This window comes from Leptopilina heterotoma, unplaced genomic scaffold, assembly GCF_015476425.1.
Source record: "Leptopilina heterotoma isolate Lh14 unplaced genomic scaffold, ASM1547642v1 Lhet_54, whole genome shotgun sequence".
NCBI classification, from domain to species: domain Eukaryota; kingdom Metazoa; phylum Arthropoda; class Insecta; order Hymenoptera; family Figitidae; genus Leptopilina; species Leptopilina heterotoma.
Window position 1 is genome coordinate 4,185,295 of NW_025111118.1, and position 19,816 is coordinate 4,205,110.

The following is a 19,816-nucleotide window of genomic DNA, read 5'->3' on the forward strand; positions in this document are numbered from 1 at the left end:
ATTGAAATCCTATGAAAAATTTTATTATTTATGAAACTAATTGAATTCTTAGAACGAAAATTATTACAATTTTTTTTAAATAATTGAATTCATGTGAAAAATTTTATTACTTGTAAAAATAATTGAATTCTGGGGAAGGATTTTATTAAAATTTTTGTAAATAATTTAATGGTTTTTTTAAAAATTTTATAGATATTTAAATTATTAATTAATTATTCTTTTCTTGTTGATTTATTGATGGATTTAGTTAATTATTCATTAATTTAATTTCGAAATTTATTTATTCATTTATCAATTTATTTAATTTCGAAACATTTAGATATGGAAAATGTATTATTATTCCACTAACTTTCGCATGTATTTATTAATTTTTTATTTTTTTTTCACATTTTTGTAAATAAAATTTAAGTTTTCTTCTGAGAAAATAAAATAAATATTTGTTGTTCAAAAAAAAAAAAAATATATCTATGGGGGTCTAGATTCTAAAATTGAGATGTTGAATGACGCTTGTAAGATTAACGATAACAAAGAAAATTGATGGATTTATGATTTTTTTTTCGTTGAAAAATTCCAATACAGCATTCGATTTATTATACATTCGAGTATTGTTCTTTGCGATTATTCTTTATCAGTTATATCTAGAACTCGTAAACCTTTCTTTCACAGTTCTGAAAATTTTGACACTTTGCAAATTTTTGATTTACAAACGCTCGCGATTCAAAAAAGAGGGGGAAAAAATTCGAAAAGTCTTTCGATTTAAAATTATAATTTAAAAGTATTTCATTTCGATTGAATTCCATTTTTGACTAAATTAGCTATTAAGTGACATCCAATATTAATAAAACGATGAAATAAATGACTTTTAATGTGAATTGTATTTAAAAACCGAAATATTTTTTTATTTAAATCTCAGCCCTTATTTTTTATTTTATTTTCTATATAAATATATTTATTTAAAATATTTAAATACGTTTTACTGGTAAAATATTTTGTCACATCAACTCTGGAAAATGTTTGCGAAGATAATAAAACTTCAAAGAAAGTAATTTCTTTTACTTTTCTTCTTATTCGTTTATTTTCCTTCTTTTATATGTTAATATTATAGGGAAAACACTTGAGACAAGGAGAGAGAGAGAGAGAGAGAGAAAAAGAAAATTATGTGAAATCTAAATAAGCTTATTAAAAGAGGAATTATACCAACAAGTATCAGTTTCTTCTGTTTCAATTTCTTTTCAAGAATAAAAATATAAATATATTTTATTTCTCTACTTAAGAAAATATTTTTTTCTCTCTATTTAAAAAAAAAAAAAAATTTTTCTCTATTTGAGAAAAATTTAATCGGGAAGGCCTTTATCGTCTCATCTCTCTATTGTCATTGGAAGATAAAAAGAAAAGTCGTAGGAAGATATTTATAGGGTAATATAACGACTAGTTGTTGCATATATGAATATAACTATAGTGAAGAATATACATCGAACTTTTGTATCAATGTCGCGAATATACGAGAGTCAGTGATGAAAATAAAAGATTGAAAGCGTGGAGTAAGAGGAGGGAGGGGGGGGGGTATAAAGAGAAAAGATCCTTTTTCTCCAAAGCACACTTTTCTTTTTACATACATATATAAGTTTGCACAACATATATATGTAAATCTTCTCTGTGTTTTCTCTCATTTTTTTTTTTGTACCCCTTTGTATTATGCATTTATTAAGCTTCTTTCTACCTCACTGGAAACAGTGAAAGGAATTTTCTATTCATGAATGTATAATTAATGGGGAAAATATTTTCGAATTAAAGTTTAAAGATTTTTTTTTCTGCTCGCAAAATTATCTTTGTAGAGAGATATATTTGCAATTTTTTTTGTAGTGAGAGGGATAAAGACAACTATTAGACTGGTATTTTAATTGTTAAATGCTATTTTCATCGTGAAATTACATGAAAGAAAGAAATTAATTAAAACATTTAAAGTCTTATAAAGGGAAAAAAGAAAAAAAAGTGAAGAAAGATGTCTGACTAAAAATGACTCATACTACTGAAAACATTGACGTCTGACTCAATGCATTTTTATAGTACTGATAAATTTTTACTACTTTACATTTATTTCCCTGTCTGACTAAAAATGACTTCTACTACTAAAAAAATAACAAATTGGTTTGACAAATTTTTTTTCCTAGCCTTACTAAAACTATTTTCTACTACTTAAATTTCGTGTAAAAATATTTTTTTTAATGAAATTACTGAATGAATACTAAATTCTTTAATGTTTTTTTCATAACGTCTGAGTAATTATTGTGTGTTCTACTTATTTTCAATAAAATAATTAAAAACAAAAATTTTAATCATTATATAACGTCTGACTAAATATTTCTGCTACGCTTCAATAAAATTTTCCAAAAGAATTCCATTATTAAAAAAAAATTGAATAAAATTCTAAATTCTACGCAAACATTTAATTATTTTCATAAATAATAACATTTTTTACAGGAATTCAATTAATTACAATTTTTTTTTAAATTTCTTCGCAATAATTCAATTATTTTCATAAATAATAACATTTTCACAGGGATTCAATTATTTTTATAAATAAAAAATTCTTTTAGGAATTCAATTATTTTCATAAATAATAAAATTCATTGCAGAATTTCAATTATTTTGAATGCAATTTTAATCGAATTCCTCGAAAAATGTAATTATTCTTAAAAAATTTATTAAAATTCGTCCAAAGAATTTAATGATTTAAAAAATTTGTTGATAACATTTTTTATGAGAATTTAATTTCAAGAAACATGAAATTAATAAATGATTTATTAAATTTATTTATTTATTTAAATATTTATTTTTGTATTTAAATAATTGAATTCTCGTGGAATTTACTAATAAAAGTGGTTTTAAAAATGAATTTAAGTTAAAATTTTAGATTATAATTAAATATTAAAAGCATTATAACGTGGATTTTTAGAAATAATTAAATTTTAAAAAAGTTTTAAATTAAAATCATTGAAATTCTTAATCTTTCATATTTTTGACAAACAATTCTGTAGAATTAATTCTTTTTTAAAAGTTTAATAAGATTTTTATTGAAATTATTTCAAGTTTTTATTTTTCAATATATATTTAATTGCAGAATTTCCGAATAATTTAAATTTTGTAAAATTGAACTGTAAACGAATAAATTTGAAAATTCTCAAAGAACTTTTTTTAAAAATTATAAAAAATAATGGATTTATTGAAGAATTCTAGTTAAAAACACTAGAAAAAAATTTAATTTTAGAGAAGTTACGAATTATTGCAAACATTCAATTATTTTCAAGAGTAATAAAATTCTTCTTGAGGATTCAATTATTTTTATTAATAATAAAACTTATCGCAGCGTTTTAATTCTTTGTCATACAATTATAATTGAATTCCTTGAAAAAAGTAATTATGTTTATGCAATTTTTAATAAAATTCGACAAAACAATTAAATTATTTAAAAATTTTTTAATAAAATTCTTTATGAGAATTGAATTTTGAGAAATATTCAACTATTCAATTAATTATTTACTTTTACATTTAAATAATTAAATTCTTGTAGAATTTTCTAATAAAAATTGATTTTCATTTCATAAAAATGAATTTCAGTTAAAAGTTTAGATTATAATTGAATATTAAAAGCAATATAGCATGAATTTTTAGAAATAATTGAATTTTGAAATTAATTTTTTTGAAAAAGTTTAATTGAATTTTCTTTTAATATTATTTGAACTTTTTATTTTCTAATATGCATTTAATTAAAGAATTTAGGAATAATTGAAATTTCGTGAAATTGAATATTGTAAACAAATGGATTTGAAAATTGTCAAAGAACTTTTTCGAAAATTATTAAAAATAATTGATATAAAGTAAAATTGGAGTTAAAAATTTTTAAAAATAATAATTGAATTGAAATAATGAAAATAATTTTAAAGAAGTATAATATTTTTATGATATAAAATAATGATTTTATTACTTGGTCATATTTAATTATTATAAAATATGAAAAAATCGATCGATATCTTCATGTTTTATAGTTAAAGAAAAATTCAATGAACTAAAATTTATTCATTGTAAAAAATAATACCAAAATCAATTATTTTAATCTTTTTTGGTGTTAATTTAATCTGCAACAATTTTTAATACCTCACGATTTTCTGTGATGACTATAAATTATTTTTACTACTGAAAAATTTGACGAATTGTCAAATTACTAAATTATTCATATTTATCATCTTACGAATCGTCAGATTCAAACAGTCTGAGTGAAAATGCATCAATTACATTTTTCTAAAACTAATATTTTTTGTCTGACTAAAACTGTTTTACTCTACTTAAATTTCGTGTGTAAATATTTTTTTTATTTAAATTACTAAACAAATTCTAAATTCTTTAATATTTTCTTATGTACGTCAGACTAAATATTGTTTAAATACTACTTATTTTCTATAAAAAGAATTTTTTTTCAAAAGTAATTATTAAGCATTCTTATATAATGTCTGACTGAAAATTATCTGCACTACGTATTTTTTAAACAAGCATTATTTTGAAAATAGTTTTTAAAGATTCTTAATTAGATAACGTCTGACTGAAAATTGTTTGTACTACTTATTTTTCATAAAAACATTCTTGGATTCTTGGACTCCATGGATTCTTGAATATCTGAGTAAAAATTGTTTTGTACTACTTATTTTTTCACAAAAGCATTACTCAAATGAATAATTTTCTGAAAATATAATTTTCAACGATTCTTTGATATCCTTTGAAAACTTATTGTTTGTACTACTTAGTTTTTGTAGAAATATTATGTAAAAATTATTTTTAAAAATTCTTCGATAACGTCTGACTTTAAAATGTTTGTACTGTTGAAAAAAATCTATTACTTTAACAAATTATTACTCTGGCTGACTAAAAATGACTCTTACTACTGAAAAATCTGACGAAGTGGAAAAATTTCTGAAGAGTAATTATTAACACTTGCTACTAGGTCGCTCTTTTTATTGCTTGTGAAATTTTTTTTATTGGCTGACTAAAACTACTTTATACTACTTAAATTTAGAGGATAAATATTGTCCCTACTATTAATAATATTCTACTTCAACGTCTAATTAAATATTCTTCATACTACTCATTTTTAATTATTCAATTTTTAAATACTCCTTTTTAAATAATTTTAAAAAAAAGTCTGAATGAAAAAAAAATCTGAAAAAGTCTGACTAAAAATTGTTTCTACTACATTTTTTATAAAAACCTTTTTTCAAAAATTATTTTTAAAGATTTTTTGATAACGTCTGTCTTTAAAAGTTTAAATTGTCTATACAACTAATTTTCATACAAGAATTTTTTTCTAAATAATCTTTCAAGATTTTCAGACAACGCGTCTGATCAAATACTGTTTGTACTACTGAATTTTTAAACAAACACGTTTTAAAAACTATACTTTGAAAAAAATTCTATACTTTTTATTTGCATATTTTTTGTCTCAACTTAAATAATAACGTCAGTTGTACAATCTATTATATCACGAACAATTGACATTTTGTAATTGTAATCTAAACAAAATTTCTACCATATTTACGTTACTATGTGCACAAATATCAATAATAATCTGATTTGAATATTAATTCGTTCCTTTTATTAATCAAATTGTATTTCCGTGACAATAGTGTTCACTTTCATTGTACCAATCAAACATGAAACCTGTTGGAAGCCGATAAAGTGTGTTAAACAATTCACTATAACAAACGGAAATAGGAAAAACTGCATTTTTAAATTTTCAAAAAGTTGTCTTTATTCACATTTTTTAGAAACAATTTTCTACGAAAATGTTTACTGCAAAACTATTTTTTTCAATTTTTACAAAAATTGAAAAAACTGTTGTTACAAAAAAATTAAAAACATATTGTTTTTCAAAAAAATGGATTCTCTTTGCTAGAAATTAAAAAAAATTCTTGAATTTTAGCCTTTCATTTTTTCATAGTTTTAACTAATTTTTTAATACGTAAAATTCTGTTTTTGCTAAAAATTAAAAAATATTGTTTTTCGTAAAAATTTAAAAAATATTCTTTTTTGCTCAAAATTAAAAAAATATTCTTTTCTTTTAAAATTGAAAAAAAAAATATTGTTTTTGACAGATATTAGAAAAATATTCATTTCCTGCTATCGAAAAAATCAGATATAAAATAATCTCTTTTAATACTGGGGCAAAAAAAAGAGAGAGTTTGTATTATAAGAGAAAATATACTTGATTGGCTGTGGTCTGTAATCTTTCTCGTTTTCCGTATACGAAACATGGAACATTAGATGACATAAGAGTTTTTCTTTGACATAGATTTCGTATATTCTTTTTTTTTCTTTTTTTGTTCAGCTCATCAAATTGCTTCCTGTCGGCTATAAATCATTTTTCGAGTTCATTGCATTTCTATTTGAGAGAACCAATAAACTACAGTTATCGTATTCATTTTTCTCTTTCTGTAAACATTCATTTTTATTAGTTAGTCATTTTGTTTTAAATTTTCCATTTTTCCAAATTGTGACCGATTGTGATTGATTTATTTTATTATTCAAACAAAAAGTTACAAACAAAAAATGTATATTTTATAGAGAGAGAATATTTTTAAAAAATGGAAAATTATTTAATTTTGAAAATTTATTTTATTCATTTTATTTATTTTATTTATTTTATTTATTTTATTTATTTTATTTATTTTATTTATTTTATTTATTTTATTTATTTTATTTATTTTATTTATTTTATTTATTTTATTTATTTTATTTATTTTATTTATTTTATTTATTTTATTTATTTTATTTATTTTATTTATTTTATTTATTTTATTTATTTTATTTATTTTATTTATTTTATTTTATTTATTTTATTTATTTTATTTATTTTATTTATTTTATTTATTTTATTAATAAATCTTGTTTATTATTTTAACTTCATTTTTCTTTTTTTATCATTTTTCAATTCTGTTTTTTTTGAACCTTTTGCTTTTATTGTAATTTAAGAAAATTACAACCAGTATCGATAATTATTTTAAATCCGTTTTTATTTCATGAAATAAAATTATTTTAATTGAATAAAATTGTAATTGAGTTTTTTCTAAATTAAAAAATGTACAAAAATTATTTACAATAATTAACATTTATAATTTTAAAGTAGTAGATAATTTTTTGAACTTATAAATTAAGGAGTGAAACTATTTTTTGTCGAGAGTTTCAAATTGTCTGACTTTACACTACCTACACTACTGACGTCTTAAATGTTAATTAAACGGTTGTCAGGCGTGTCTGGCTGGAACTTATAATTACTACTTTGGAAAAAAGTGCATTAGAAACTTCTGTCACTTTAAAGTGTAAGAAACTTTTTTTTATTTCCAGAATTAAATGGCAATTTGAAATTTAAAAATTATTTTCAACTCATTTGCTTTAGTAAATAATAATATTTTCTCAAAAAAGAAAATTCCATTAAAATATTTGAAAACAACAATTTTTAAAAAATTCAGCAATAGATTTTTTTTCTACTTTTTATATTATTTATATTATCGACGATAAAGCTAATTAATAAAAATATTTCACAATGTTTTTTTTATTAATTTTAATATTAAATAGTTTATAATTATTACTACGTAAATATTAAATAGTTTATAATTGTTACTACGTAAATATTAAATAGTAAATAATTATTATTATTAAATAAATAAATTATTAAAACAAATATACAATTAAAAATAAATATATTTAATAAAAGAAACTTTTTATCATTTTCTGTTAATTCATCATGAATATTAATTAAAAGTGTTGAAAAAAAATTGTGCGAAATTTAATTTTAAAAAAATGAGAAATAAAAGGAGAAGAAAAAAAATTGATTAAAGAATAAAAAAGAACTTTGTGTTTAGTAGAATGGGGGCGGATATATTACATTTTTCATAACCAGGCATGTGTGTATTATTCCGAAAAAAATGGGAAATTTTAATTAAATTAATTGTTTTCCCCCTCCTCGAACACAGGATTAATTTGAAATGAATTCTAAATTTTTCTTCTTGTCAGCAACAATTTAGAGAGAGGCACTTTTTCAACCAAATGGTTTTCGAAAAAACAAAAAAATGAAAAATAATTACGAGTCGAGTATTTGATAGCATTTTACTAATCAAATGGGGATTATAGACATGTCGGAATTCACGTTGAAAGCTGACTAAAGTCCTCAATAATTGGTTAGAGAGAAAGGGGGTTGAAACATTGCTTCTCATTTAATTATTAACGAGATTCAATAACGAGAAAAATAATTCAATATTTCTTCTTTTGCCATATTTCTAATTTAAAAAATCCCTCTTTTTCTAACGTTTCAAGAGTAGAAATTCTCTTTATAACTTTCATCTGGAATAATGATATTCATAATTGGCCTTTTCCAATAGAGAAAATGGCAGATTATACAATTTTTTTTTTAGCTCTCCAATTTCACGAGACGAATTATTATTATTATGAAAGATTGTCATTCCCTCTCAATATAAATTATAAATTAAGGGGGAAGAATAAAGGAAATTTTTATTACCAATGTTAATTTAGTTTGTGAAAAAATTTTTTTTTTTAATTGAAATGTTTTTTTAACTTTTTCTGATAAAATTACAAACCGTTTCGTTGACTTATCTTTGGGGCGAAAAAAGTAAAAAGTGTCAAGTGTACGTGACGAAAGATAAATTACAAAAAACGAGAAAGACCACTTCTACTGTCACATTTGTTAGGAAAATTGTTTTTTGTTTGTTTGTTTGTTATTTATGGACTTTCTGGAATTAAATTTAATGAGAGGAGAGAAAATATTTACAGTCATTTTCTTTTTCTATATTTACCTTTTATTTTATTTTTATCTATTTATTTTTACCTTATTTTTTCTATTTTCCTTTTTTCTTTTTATTCTATTTTTATTTTTTCTATTCTTTCATTTTTTTTTTATATTTTCTTTTCTTTCATTTTATGTTTTTAAATTACTTTTATTTAAATTTGTTTACATTTCCTTTTTTTCTGTTTCTGTTTTCTATTCTTTTTTCATTTTTTATATTTTCCTTTCTTTCACCATCTTCTTTTCTATGTATTTTTATATATTTACTTTTATTTAATTTTTCTTATATTTCCTTTTTTTTTATAATGTCAGTTGAAGGAGAAAAATATTTTTTATTTAAAATTTAATAAGGAAAAAAAATGTACGTAGGGGATTTTTGATTTGTGGATGCAAAAGAAAAAGAAGAAAAAAAAATTGCGTGTGTAAAACAATAATGATTGTGACGTGGAATTTTTTTATTTGTGTCACGTTCGTCATTACAATGGCGAACGGATGGAGTGTTAATTTGCGGAAAAATCACGAACACTATCGGACTAGTAATAATGAATCAATGCCAAAATTAACGGTGGGCTTAATAGTGCCGCATACAAGTTTTGGTGCGCGCGAATACAATCGGTCTATTAGTAAAGCAGTGACGTCGTTATTTAAACATCGTAGTGGCCAAACGAGGAGATATGATTTTTTGAAAAAATACGGATTTTCACCGCACGAAGTGCGCACTGTCATGATGCGTCTCACTCCAAGTCCTACAGGTATAAATTTTCTTTTAATGATGATAATTATTCTTTTGAAATTTAACTTAATTAAATTTTTTTATATAAAAATAATGAAACTATACTTTTGAAAACGAAACAGAAATTACTAATGAAAAGCCTAAAAAAAATAAGAAAATATGAATTAAAAAATAAATAAAAAGTAAAATAGTAAATAATGTCGAAAATAGTGACAAAGAATAAAAAAATAAATAGAAAATTAAAAACACTCTGTCTGACCAAAAAGGATTTTACTACTTATTTCTTAGAAAGAAAAATAATTTATAGGTAAAATGAACCCTTATATTTAAATCTATATTGACATTTAACAGTGTATCACTAAGACTGGGAACTACTACTTTCGAGAAGTTTGACCTATAATTACTATTATTACACCGGAACTTCTATACATTTCAGTTTGTCTGACTAAAACTTGTTTGACCTACTGATATTCCGAAAAGATCGTGAAGCTTAGACTCTTGACGTTTGACTGAAAACTAAATTTCCTGCTGAAATTACACAATAAATTATTAACGTTGTGCCTTTGTTTGACTTAAATATGTTTGTACTACTAATTTCGGTTTATGAGAGTTTTGTAATTAATTTTATAATTACCTTATAGTATCAATTTGATACTTTTAAGAAAATTGTCTAATAACTAATAATAATAAATAAATAATTAATTTTTTTCAACTGAATTTATAGTTTACGATTACTGGAATTTTTTTTCCAAAAGTATTTTCCTAAAAATCTTGTTAATTTGTCTGACTAAAACTTGTTAATACTACTTAATCTGACTATTTATTATTTAATAGAAACTTTTTATTCATTTTGGAACTTTTTTCAACTATTTACAAGTTTACATTTACATTTACTGTTGAAATTAATTTTTCTGTAAATTTGCCTGACTAAAAAATGTTCTTACTACTGATTTATAAGTATATTCGAAGCACTCTTTATTTGATACAAAAATTTAGATAAATTTTTTATTTGATTCTATTTGATTTTATTTATTTATTTCTGGTATCAAATTGATACAGTTTAGTATTAATTTGATAACGTCAAGAAAACTGTGTTAATGTGTTCGAAATGTCTGCCTATAAACTGACTGTTACTACTGAAATACACAGAAAAAAAAAAAGAAAAGAAGAAAAATAGAAAATCTTTACAATTTTATTATTTGCTGGAAATAAAATTTATCTCTTCTACTTTAGGCAGATTTTATTTTTTTCACATTGAAAAGATGCTTTTAGCTTGAAATGCAACTTTTATCCATGTTCAACAGGTAGGAAAACACCTGTAAATGAGATACACTCAAGAACATCTCGAGTGCATTTATGACTATCCAAACACACTTCTCATTCAAAGGGGAGCAAGCGTCACTCAAAATTTAGATCAAATGCAGATTCATAAACAAATTTTATTAGAAAACAAATAATAATTTATTTAATAATAATTTATAATAACATCATATTTTTTATTTAAATTAATTAAGTCATTATCTTTATTTTAAATTTCAACAATTTAAACAACTTATCATTGTTATGTTATGTTATTATATTAACAATAGTACTAATATTACTGTTATTATAATTATTATTAATATAATAAGTTTACAATATTATATATAATAATTATTATTGTTAGTTTTTTTTTAAATTTTTAAATTTTTTTATTACTTTTTTTTTCTTTTCAATAATAGAATTTAAAATTTTTGAATTCAAATTTTTGTTGCAAACAGTAAAAAAAATTCAATTTTAGAGAAATTACAAATAATTGCAAACATACAATTATTTTAAAAAGTAATCAAATTCTCCTCATAAAATTCAATTATGTTCAAAATTAAAAAAAAATTCTTGTCAAAATCACAATTATCTTTGTAAATAACAAAATTCTTCCTTAAAGTTGAATTATTTTAGAAAATGACAACAAAATTCTTGTACTAATTTCAATTATTTTCAATATCTAGAATTTTAATAAAATTTTCCGAAAAGAATTAAATTATTTAAAAAAAAATTTTAATAAAATTGTACTCACACATTTAATTATTTTCTTAAATAATAAAAATTATTTTTAGTACAATTTTAATCTAATTCTATGAAAAATGTAATTATTTTTGAAAATTTTACCAAAATTCGTCAAAAGAATTCAATGATTTAAAAATTTGTTGATAAAATTTTTTATAAGAAGTAAATTTTAAAAAAACATTTAACTATTCAATAAATTATTTACTTTTGTATTTAAAAAATTGAATAATTTTGAAAAGGTTTCAAATTGAAAAATTAAAATATTTGAATTTTCTATACTTTTAACTGGCAATTCTGAAGAACTAATTGTTTTGAAAAAGTTTAATTTAATTTTTTTTTTTAATAATTTGAAGATTTTATTTTCTAAAATATATTTATTTGAAGAATTTCCGAATAATCGAAATTTCGTAAAATTGAATTTTAAACAAATGTATTTGAACATTCTCAAAGAACTTTTTCAAAAATTATTAAAAACAGAATTGTTTTACACAAGAATTTTAGTTAAAAATTCCAGAAAATAATAATTGAATTAAATTATTAAAATGATAAAAATAATTTTTAAGGAGTTACAGTAACAATATTATTAATAAAAAATAATGATAATACTTTTATAAGTTGTTTAATTTCAAAACTTTTTGAATTTAAAATTTTTGAAAATATAAATTCCTGTGGAAAAATAATGATAATTAAATGTTTATTTAAAAAAAAAGAAGTTTTTGATGTTTTCGAATAATTTTACAATTAAAGAAATTCGTAAATAAATATAAAAAAACATTTTTTTTGAGTAGGTAACATTTTTTCCTTTATTCTTAAAAAATTTCAAAGTTTTCAATTTCATTTTCAATTAAAATTTGCAATTGACAAATAGAATTTATAAACATTTTTTTCCTTTATTTTTAAAAAACTTTGAATTTTTCTAAATGATTTTGTTAAAAAATCGTAATTAACAAACAGAAATTATGGAAATGCTCTTACTTTTTTTTGAAAAGAAATTTAAAATGTTCTAAAAAAATGTGATTTATAAAAATCTTTTTCTTTTATTTCTAAAAAAACTTCGAATTTTGTTAAAAAATTGTAATTGAGGAATAGAAATAGTGCAAATTACTTGCTTTTTAAAAAAAACAGAACTTTGTTATGAAATCGTGATTAGAAATAGGAATATTGCAAAATTTCTTATTCTTTTTCTTAAAAAAATTCATTAGCAAAATACGATTCCAAATCGATAAATGTTTAAATAATTAAAAATTGATTTCGTAAATTTTAAAATGAAGTTCTAGAATTCTAAAATCGTGTTTAAAAATTTTGCAAGAGGATGCTTTAAATAATAAACATACAGCACAATTGCCAAAAATCAATTTTTGAAATTTTCACAAAGATACTCAATTACCTGTATTATAATAATTAACCTATATTATATCTTAATTAAAAAGTTACTATTTGTTATTAATTTACATAACAATGAATCGGTGAAAAAATTATTAAAAAAAAAATTTCTTGACTAAAAATCAAAAAATCATATAGTTTTCTCCTATTAATTCGACATTTTTATGAATTTTCCCAGATTTGTGACTCTTTTTGAAAATAAATTTGATATATCACATACAAGAGACGTGTATTAATTGCATCATGAATTATTTTACTGAACTACACACATAGAGTTAATGGAGGACAAAAGAAGACAGAAGGTCATTGAAGAGAAATGTTTAAGTGATCCGCCACATAGGGTTTGGTTGAAAGATGAGAAGGGGAAAAAGAAGAGAGGGTGGGGGGGGAGAAGATGAAACGATCTTTATTCAACACTTGCGCATGCAAAAAGCGCCAATTTACACTGTTTGATGTATTTTGACAGTTTATTAAATTTGAGATATCCATAGAGCTGGCGGATATTATTTATAAAGTTGGATGGCAGCATCTTGTGTTTCTCCCATGAATCATGACCGCGATTCTTGTGTCTTAATTAATTCGCCTCCAATTAACAAGCAACAACTTCAAGTATGCACTGCTCTTATTAAGTGTATATTTATCGAATATATAGAGAGAAGTCAAGTTTGTCATGATTCTGACATAAATCTCCTATTTACTTTATTTTTGAAAATTTATCGTCAGGATTTTTTATTTTCTTTTTTTTCCGGAACTAAAATAAAACTTATAATTATAATATGTAAAAGAACGATATGAGAATAAATCTTTTGTTTTTCGAACTATATTATCGTTATTCAAGCAAAAGTACTTCTCGAAATTTTTTATTTGGACATTATTTTTAAAACAATATAAACAAAATTCTTGATCAAATACATTTAAATAAATTATAGTTTTTTTTTTAATAGAAGTTTGTTGATGTTTAATAGAAAAGTTGACTGCATTTTTTAGTTGATTAATACAATTTTATGTATTTTTATAAATTCCCAATGGGAAGTAAACGATTGGTTCAATAATGGGCCATGCTTGGCGAACTCCGTTCCATTATTGGAACATTAATGGCAACCATCATTGGACCACCAATGGTTTAAACTTGGGATGATCACGCTACTGCCAATGATCGGTAGCCAAGCATCGGGCCAATATTAGTTGCCAAGGAAACAAAATCGATTTTCAAAAGCTTGATTTTTTATTGGCAGCCAACAAAAAACAAAGGTTTTGAAAATTGATTTTTCTTAATTATTAATTAAAATTTATTTTTAAAAAATATATTTTTCAAAAAATTATTTAAAAAAAAATATATTTTTTAAAAATATATATTTTTTTAAATTAATAGAACATATTAATTTAATTTGTCACCTCTGGTAAAACAAAGATGAAAGACTGATAAATTCCCTCACTTTATATCTTACAGTGGAGGGATAACTGTGAATGTCTTTGCGAGAGAGGAGCAGGTACTTATATAGAGCCAGTGAAACAGGTCACAAGCGAGAAGAATTCACTAGCATGCACTCTGGCGGCGCTTGTCGGAACTGTTTTCTGGCGCGCATGCATATCCTGACATTATCGACACAGCGCTTGGCAACCAACGTTGCGCCACTTCCGACAAGCGCCGCCAGAGTGCATGCTAGTGATTTGTTCTCGCTTGTGACCTTTCTCACTGGCTCTATATAAGTACCTGCTCCTCTCTCGCAAAGACATTCACAGTCATCCCTCCACTGTAAAATATAAAGTGAGGGAATTTATCAGTCTTTCATCTTTGTTTTACCAGAGGTGACAAATTAAATTAATATGTTCTATTAATTTAAAAAAAATATATATTTTTAAAAAATATATTTTTTTTTAAAATAATTTTTTGAAAAATATATTTTTTAAAAATAAATTTTAATTAATAATTAAAAAAAATCAATTTTCAAAACCTTGGTTTTTTGTTGGCTGCCAATAAAAAATCAAGTTTTTGAAAATCGATTTTGTCTCCTTGGCAATTCCTTGGCAAATAATATTGGCCCGATGCTTGGCTACCGATCATTGGCAGTAGCGTGATCATCCCAAGTTTAAACCATTGGTGGTCCAATGATGGTTGCCAATTGTTTTGCCAAGAAAAAACCATTGGGTACCAAGCATGGCCCATTATTGAACCAATCGTTAACATTGGCAACTTCCCGTTGGGTTGTGAATTAAATTAATTTTTATGACCCTGATATTAATGGGAATTGTTCTAGCAATAGTTTGAGACCTTTAAAAAAATATTTGACTATTAATTCTTAGTAAACAGAAGATAAAGTTCACTGAAAAATTAATTTTTCATCTTCTGCTGATTATCGGCTGTGGTTACTTTTTATAAATTGTGAATTAAATTTTTATTTTCTAATAAAAACCGAGATTATCGTTTGGAGTCGATTGATATTTCAGTACGATACGATATATAAAAAACAAATGAATAAACGATATTTACTTTTTTAACATTTTTTGAAAACGATCAGTATATGAATCGAGATAATTGAAAATCTCGTATCGTTATGCATCACTATGTACAGTAATGGAATAAGATAATAAACGTCATTTTTTATTATATTGTATTAATTTGTTAACTTTGATTAAAATAAAAAATTATAATCAATTCAAATCTCAAAAATCGGCCTCGAGGGATGTCTTAAGAATGTATTCCCCTTTAATGTGTAAAAAAACCTTTTTTATTTGGAGAGGAATCAAAGTTATATATTTGTTAATTAATATTGTTTATAGCAATTTAAATAAGTTATTTTTCAAATTAGGAGGACATATATTCTTGAAATGAAAATAAATTAAAAAGAAAATGCGGGAAGAAACCTTTTTTAGTGGAGAGGACATCATATGCAGTAAAGGAATAAGATAATAATCGTCCTTTTTTTTAAAAATTGGATTAATTTCTTAACTTTGATTAAAATAAAAAATTATAAACAATTCCCCTTTAAGTTAAAACAGAGAACACTCAAGTCGGTTGAAAATTATAGGCTGTAGACATTTTTGAACAGTAAATTGTAGAGAAAATCCCACTGTGCGGGTGGCCAGTCGTTAGCTCGAAGGTTAAAGCAAAGTGTTTGTGAAATGAAGGAAAAAAATTTAATTTGAACTTTGCAGCGGATTTTTTTCTATTTATAATATTATAATAATAGGAAATCCTTAAAATTAAGGAATATTTTTAGTTTATATTGTTGAAATCCTGTTTACCAAGTTCTCAAGTACTACGAAGTCATTATTAGTTGAAAAGTACTCTAAATAGAGAGAGACAAATTCCATTGGCGTTTGATAGTAAATATATCATATATTTAAAGGCTTGTACGGGAATCTCAATTGAGGTACATCCTTTGATCATGGACCTTATTGTCTTCGAATATAATATAATACACGGTCTGATGCTTTCCTCGGTCATGCGTGTTTAGCACACACTTGAATACACAGGGATCTAATCTAGAGAGTATATATATATATATATATATTCACACACATCAGTTTACATCTATATATATATATATATACGTTTACATTTCTGGTTCAACCAATATCACTACATATTGCACATCGTTAGTTAGAATACTGATATAATTGATGGAGCCACTGAATTCTAGTGAAACCTCCAAATGTTTACTGACCATCATTGTTCATTTAAATCGTCATTTCCGACAGTTTTGGTCACCGACGAATGTCATCTCGTTTGTCCTTAAAATCAATTCTCTTTGAAATATATATATATATATATACGCGAGCATTTGTTTTATTATATTGTTTAAATGTAGGCTTATAAAATAATTTATGCGATTAAATGAAATTTATTTCGCGATGCATTCTAAAATTTGATGTATTTTACAGACATTGAAAATTTTAGTAGTTGTAAATTTGTAGAAAATTGAATATTAGTAAATTTTATAAAGGTATAAATAAAAGGGAAAAAAAATAATGTAAATCATAATAGAAACTATAGCAAAACTATACGCACGTGAAATTTTCGTTGCCCTTTTTACTTTATAAAATTTGCTTTTTGAAATTTAATAAAAATTCTTCATTTTTTAAAAAAAAAACATAATTTTTCTAACAGTTTTTCTTTAAATTTGATTATTTGAACAACTCGTACACAGAAATCGACAAGATATTTCTAACAGCAATTTGAATGTAAGTTATTTTTGATTAAATATTTGAACTTTCCTATGGTAATAAGTTTATTCTAAATTTTTTCTAAATTCAAATATTTTCCAAATTTGCAATTAGAATTCTTCAAAAATTCGATTATATAATTATATTTCAAAATAATTTTTAAAAGTAAAGAAATAAAATTCATTAAAATATAAAATTTATTTAAATAAAATTTGACAAAATTTTCAATTAGGTATTTCAATTTTTTAAAATTATTTTCTGAAATGCATTTTTAAAACGTTTTAATTATATTTTTTCAAGAAACAATTTTTCAGAATTTCTGAATTAAATTATTTAAAACATAAATACCTTTTGTTAAACAAAAATCTAAAAACTTATTTTTACCCATTTTCCACAGGAATTAAAATTTCAAATAATTTTAATGAAAAACCTCATAAAATTTAATTATTTCTAAAAATTGCAACTGTAATTCTTTCAAAATTCAATTACTTTGTTAGAATTTTTGAATAAAATTATTGAAAAACTTGAAGAATTTTTAAAGAAAAATAATAATGTAATTAATAATTTTTTTAAATAAAAATTTTGATATTTTTATACTTTTGCTTCCCTTAAATTGTCAAGGTATTTAATTTAAAAACCTTTTAAAAGTTAATAAAATTCCTAAAATTCTTGTTATAATGCTTTTAATATTCAATTATTTTCTAAAATTTTAACTGAAAATTTTTTTAAATTGCTATCAGAATTTAACGACGAGATTTGAATTATTTAAATAGAATAATTTTTTGTAAATTTCATTAAAAAAATTCCAATTGTTTCAATTTTTTAAAATTATTTTTGGGAATTTAGTAATATCTTCAAAAAAATTTTAATGACTATTTTTCAAAAACCTAATTTTTTTAGAATTTCCAAATTAAATCCTTCAAATTTTAATCATTTTTCTAAAATAAATATTTAAATACTTATTGTTCTTTATTTGATAAATATTTTGAAATATTTTCAATGTAAAACCATTGGAAAAATTTTTTATGAAAATTTGAATTGCAAATTAACTGTTAAACTTTTGGCATAATAATTCAAACTATAAATAAAAAAATTGGAACAAAACAATACTAACTTTAAGTGAGGACAGATTATGTCGATTATTTATAATATTATTTTATTTATTTGCTCTTTTTTATAATTTACTATTTTTTCTAAATGTTGAATTCTTTTCCTCTTTTTGAAATTTTATTCCAGCCTTTTTAGTGGAAAAAAAAATCAATTTTTCATCTTGATTGTTAATATTTGATCTCGGCGAATCGTATTTCGCGAGGGAATAGAAGTTTTTTTATACGTTTTCAACAAAAAAAAAGTTCCAAAAAAGGTTTTTAATTTTAAAATTTAATTTCTTGTTTTTTCCAAAAAGAAGTTAAAAGAAATCGATTAAAAGAACAATTGTTCAAATTTTAATTTCTCTCTTTTTACAAACAGTAATTAAAAAAATGAACGAAAAGAACAATTGTAAAAATTTAATTTCTCTTTTTTCAAAGTAAAATGAAAAAAAATGATTAAAAGTACAATTTTCAGGTTTGAAATGCTTTTTCGAATTTTTCTGTTTGATTGATAAAGTATTATACATCTTATAAAATTTTTGTTTTATTTGGTTATTCTCACTTGTAAATTCAATAAAAAAAATGATAAATGCTTTATAATAAATATTTCATTAAAACTTTTCCATTTTCATCTCATTAAATTGTCAGGTATTCAATTTACATTTGTTAAAAATTTTGTAATATTTGATTCAAATTTTTCTACTTATATTCGATTTTGATATATCATTTTCATCTCATCGAGCATCTCATAAAATTTTTATCTATTAAATTAACATTTATTTAAAATTTTTAATTAATATTTGATATTAAAATTTTCCCAGTTATATTTAAATAAAATTTTAGTGTTATATTAAAAAAAATTTTTTTTTAAAACATGATAAAAAAAATATTATTTGATTCAAAAGTTTATAATGTTTGATAAAAAGTTTTCTAATTTTTAAATTTAAAATAAGTCAATATTCCATAAAATGTTTCAGTAACTATTTTATTAATGAAAAATTAAAAAGAAAATACATTTGTTTACAAATGAAATCAGTTTTTGAGAGTATAAAGTTTTTCATTAAAAGACTAACAAAATCTTGTAGAAACTTAAAAACTCCTTTCGACTAAAGCAGACTAGAGGAAACCGGATGTTTAAAAGTTTTTAATTAAAAGTACAAAATGTATTTAAATAAGTTCTCTCAGCAAACAAGGGTTTATTTAGAGAGAGAAAAAAAAAATTTTTTTTCGATAAATTATAAAGTATATTTTTTTGTTAATTCATTGTAAGGGAAATTTTTTTCTCCTTTTATTAAATTGAGTTTTCGAAATAATTTCAATACAATAAAATATTTATGAAATATAAAAGAAAAAGACGATAAAAATATTTCAACTATAGAATATAGAATGTAAACAATAATTTGATGAATAAATATATCAAAGTATCCGTACAGTGAAATTGTTTGAAGATTCGAAACAAATATCCAAGATGGTCTGAATTCGAGAAATTCCAAGAATCTCCTGGACCTAGAAAGCTATTCGTCTTTTTATAATTTAAATTGCATTTCG

General features: G+C 22.3%; 1 protein-coding gene across 7 annotated transcripts in view; it reads left to right on the plus strand.

The window, feature by feature from the left end:
* The window catches only part of LOC122508401 (glutamate receptor ionotropic, NMDA 2B), a 200,811-nt gene that overhangs the window by 119,988 nt on the left and 61,007 nt on the right, over positions 1 to 19,816 (plus strand). For 2 of the 7 annotated variants that reach the window (XM_043621710.1, XM_043621709.1), the window contains exon 2: positions 9,218 to 9,600. The exons of the other annotated variants lie outside the window; for them this stretch is intronic. In XM_043621710.1, coding sequence (XP_043477645.1) covers positions 9,282 to 9,600 — 319 coding nt within the window. In that variant the 5' untranslated portion in view covers positions 9,218 to 9,281. The remainder of the gene's footprint in view (positions 1 to 9,217; positions 9,601 to 19,816) is intronic. 7 annotated transcript variants of the gene reach the window in all.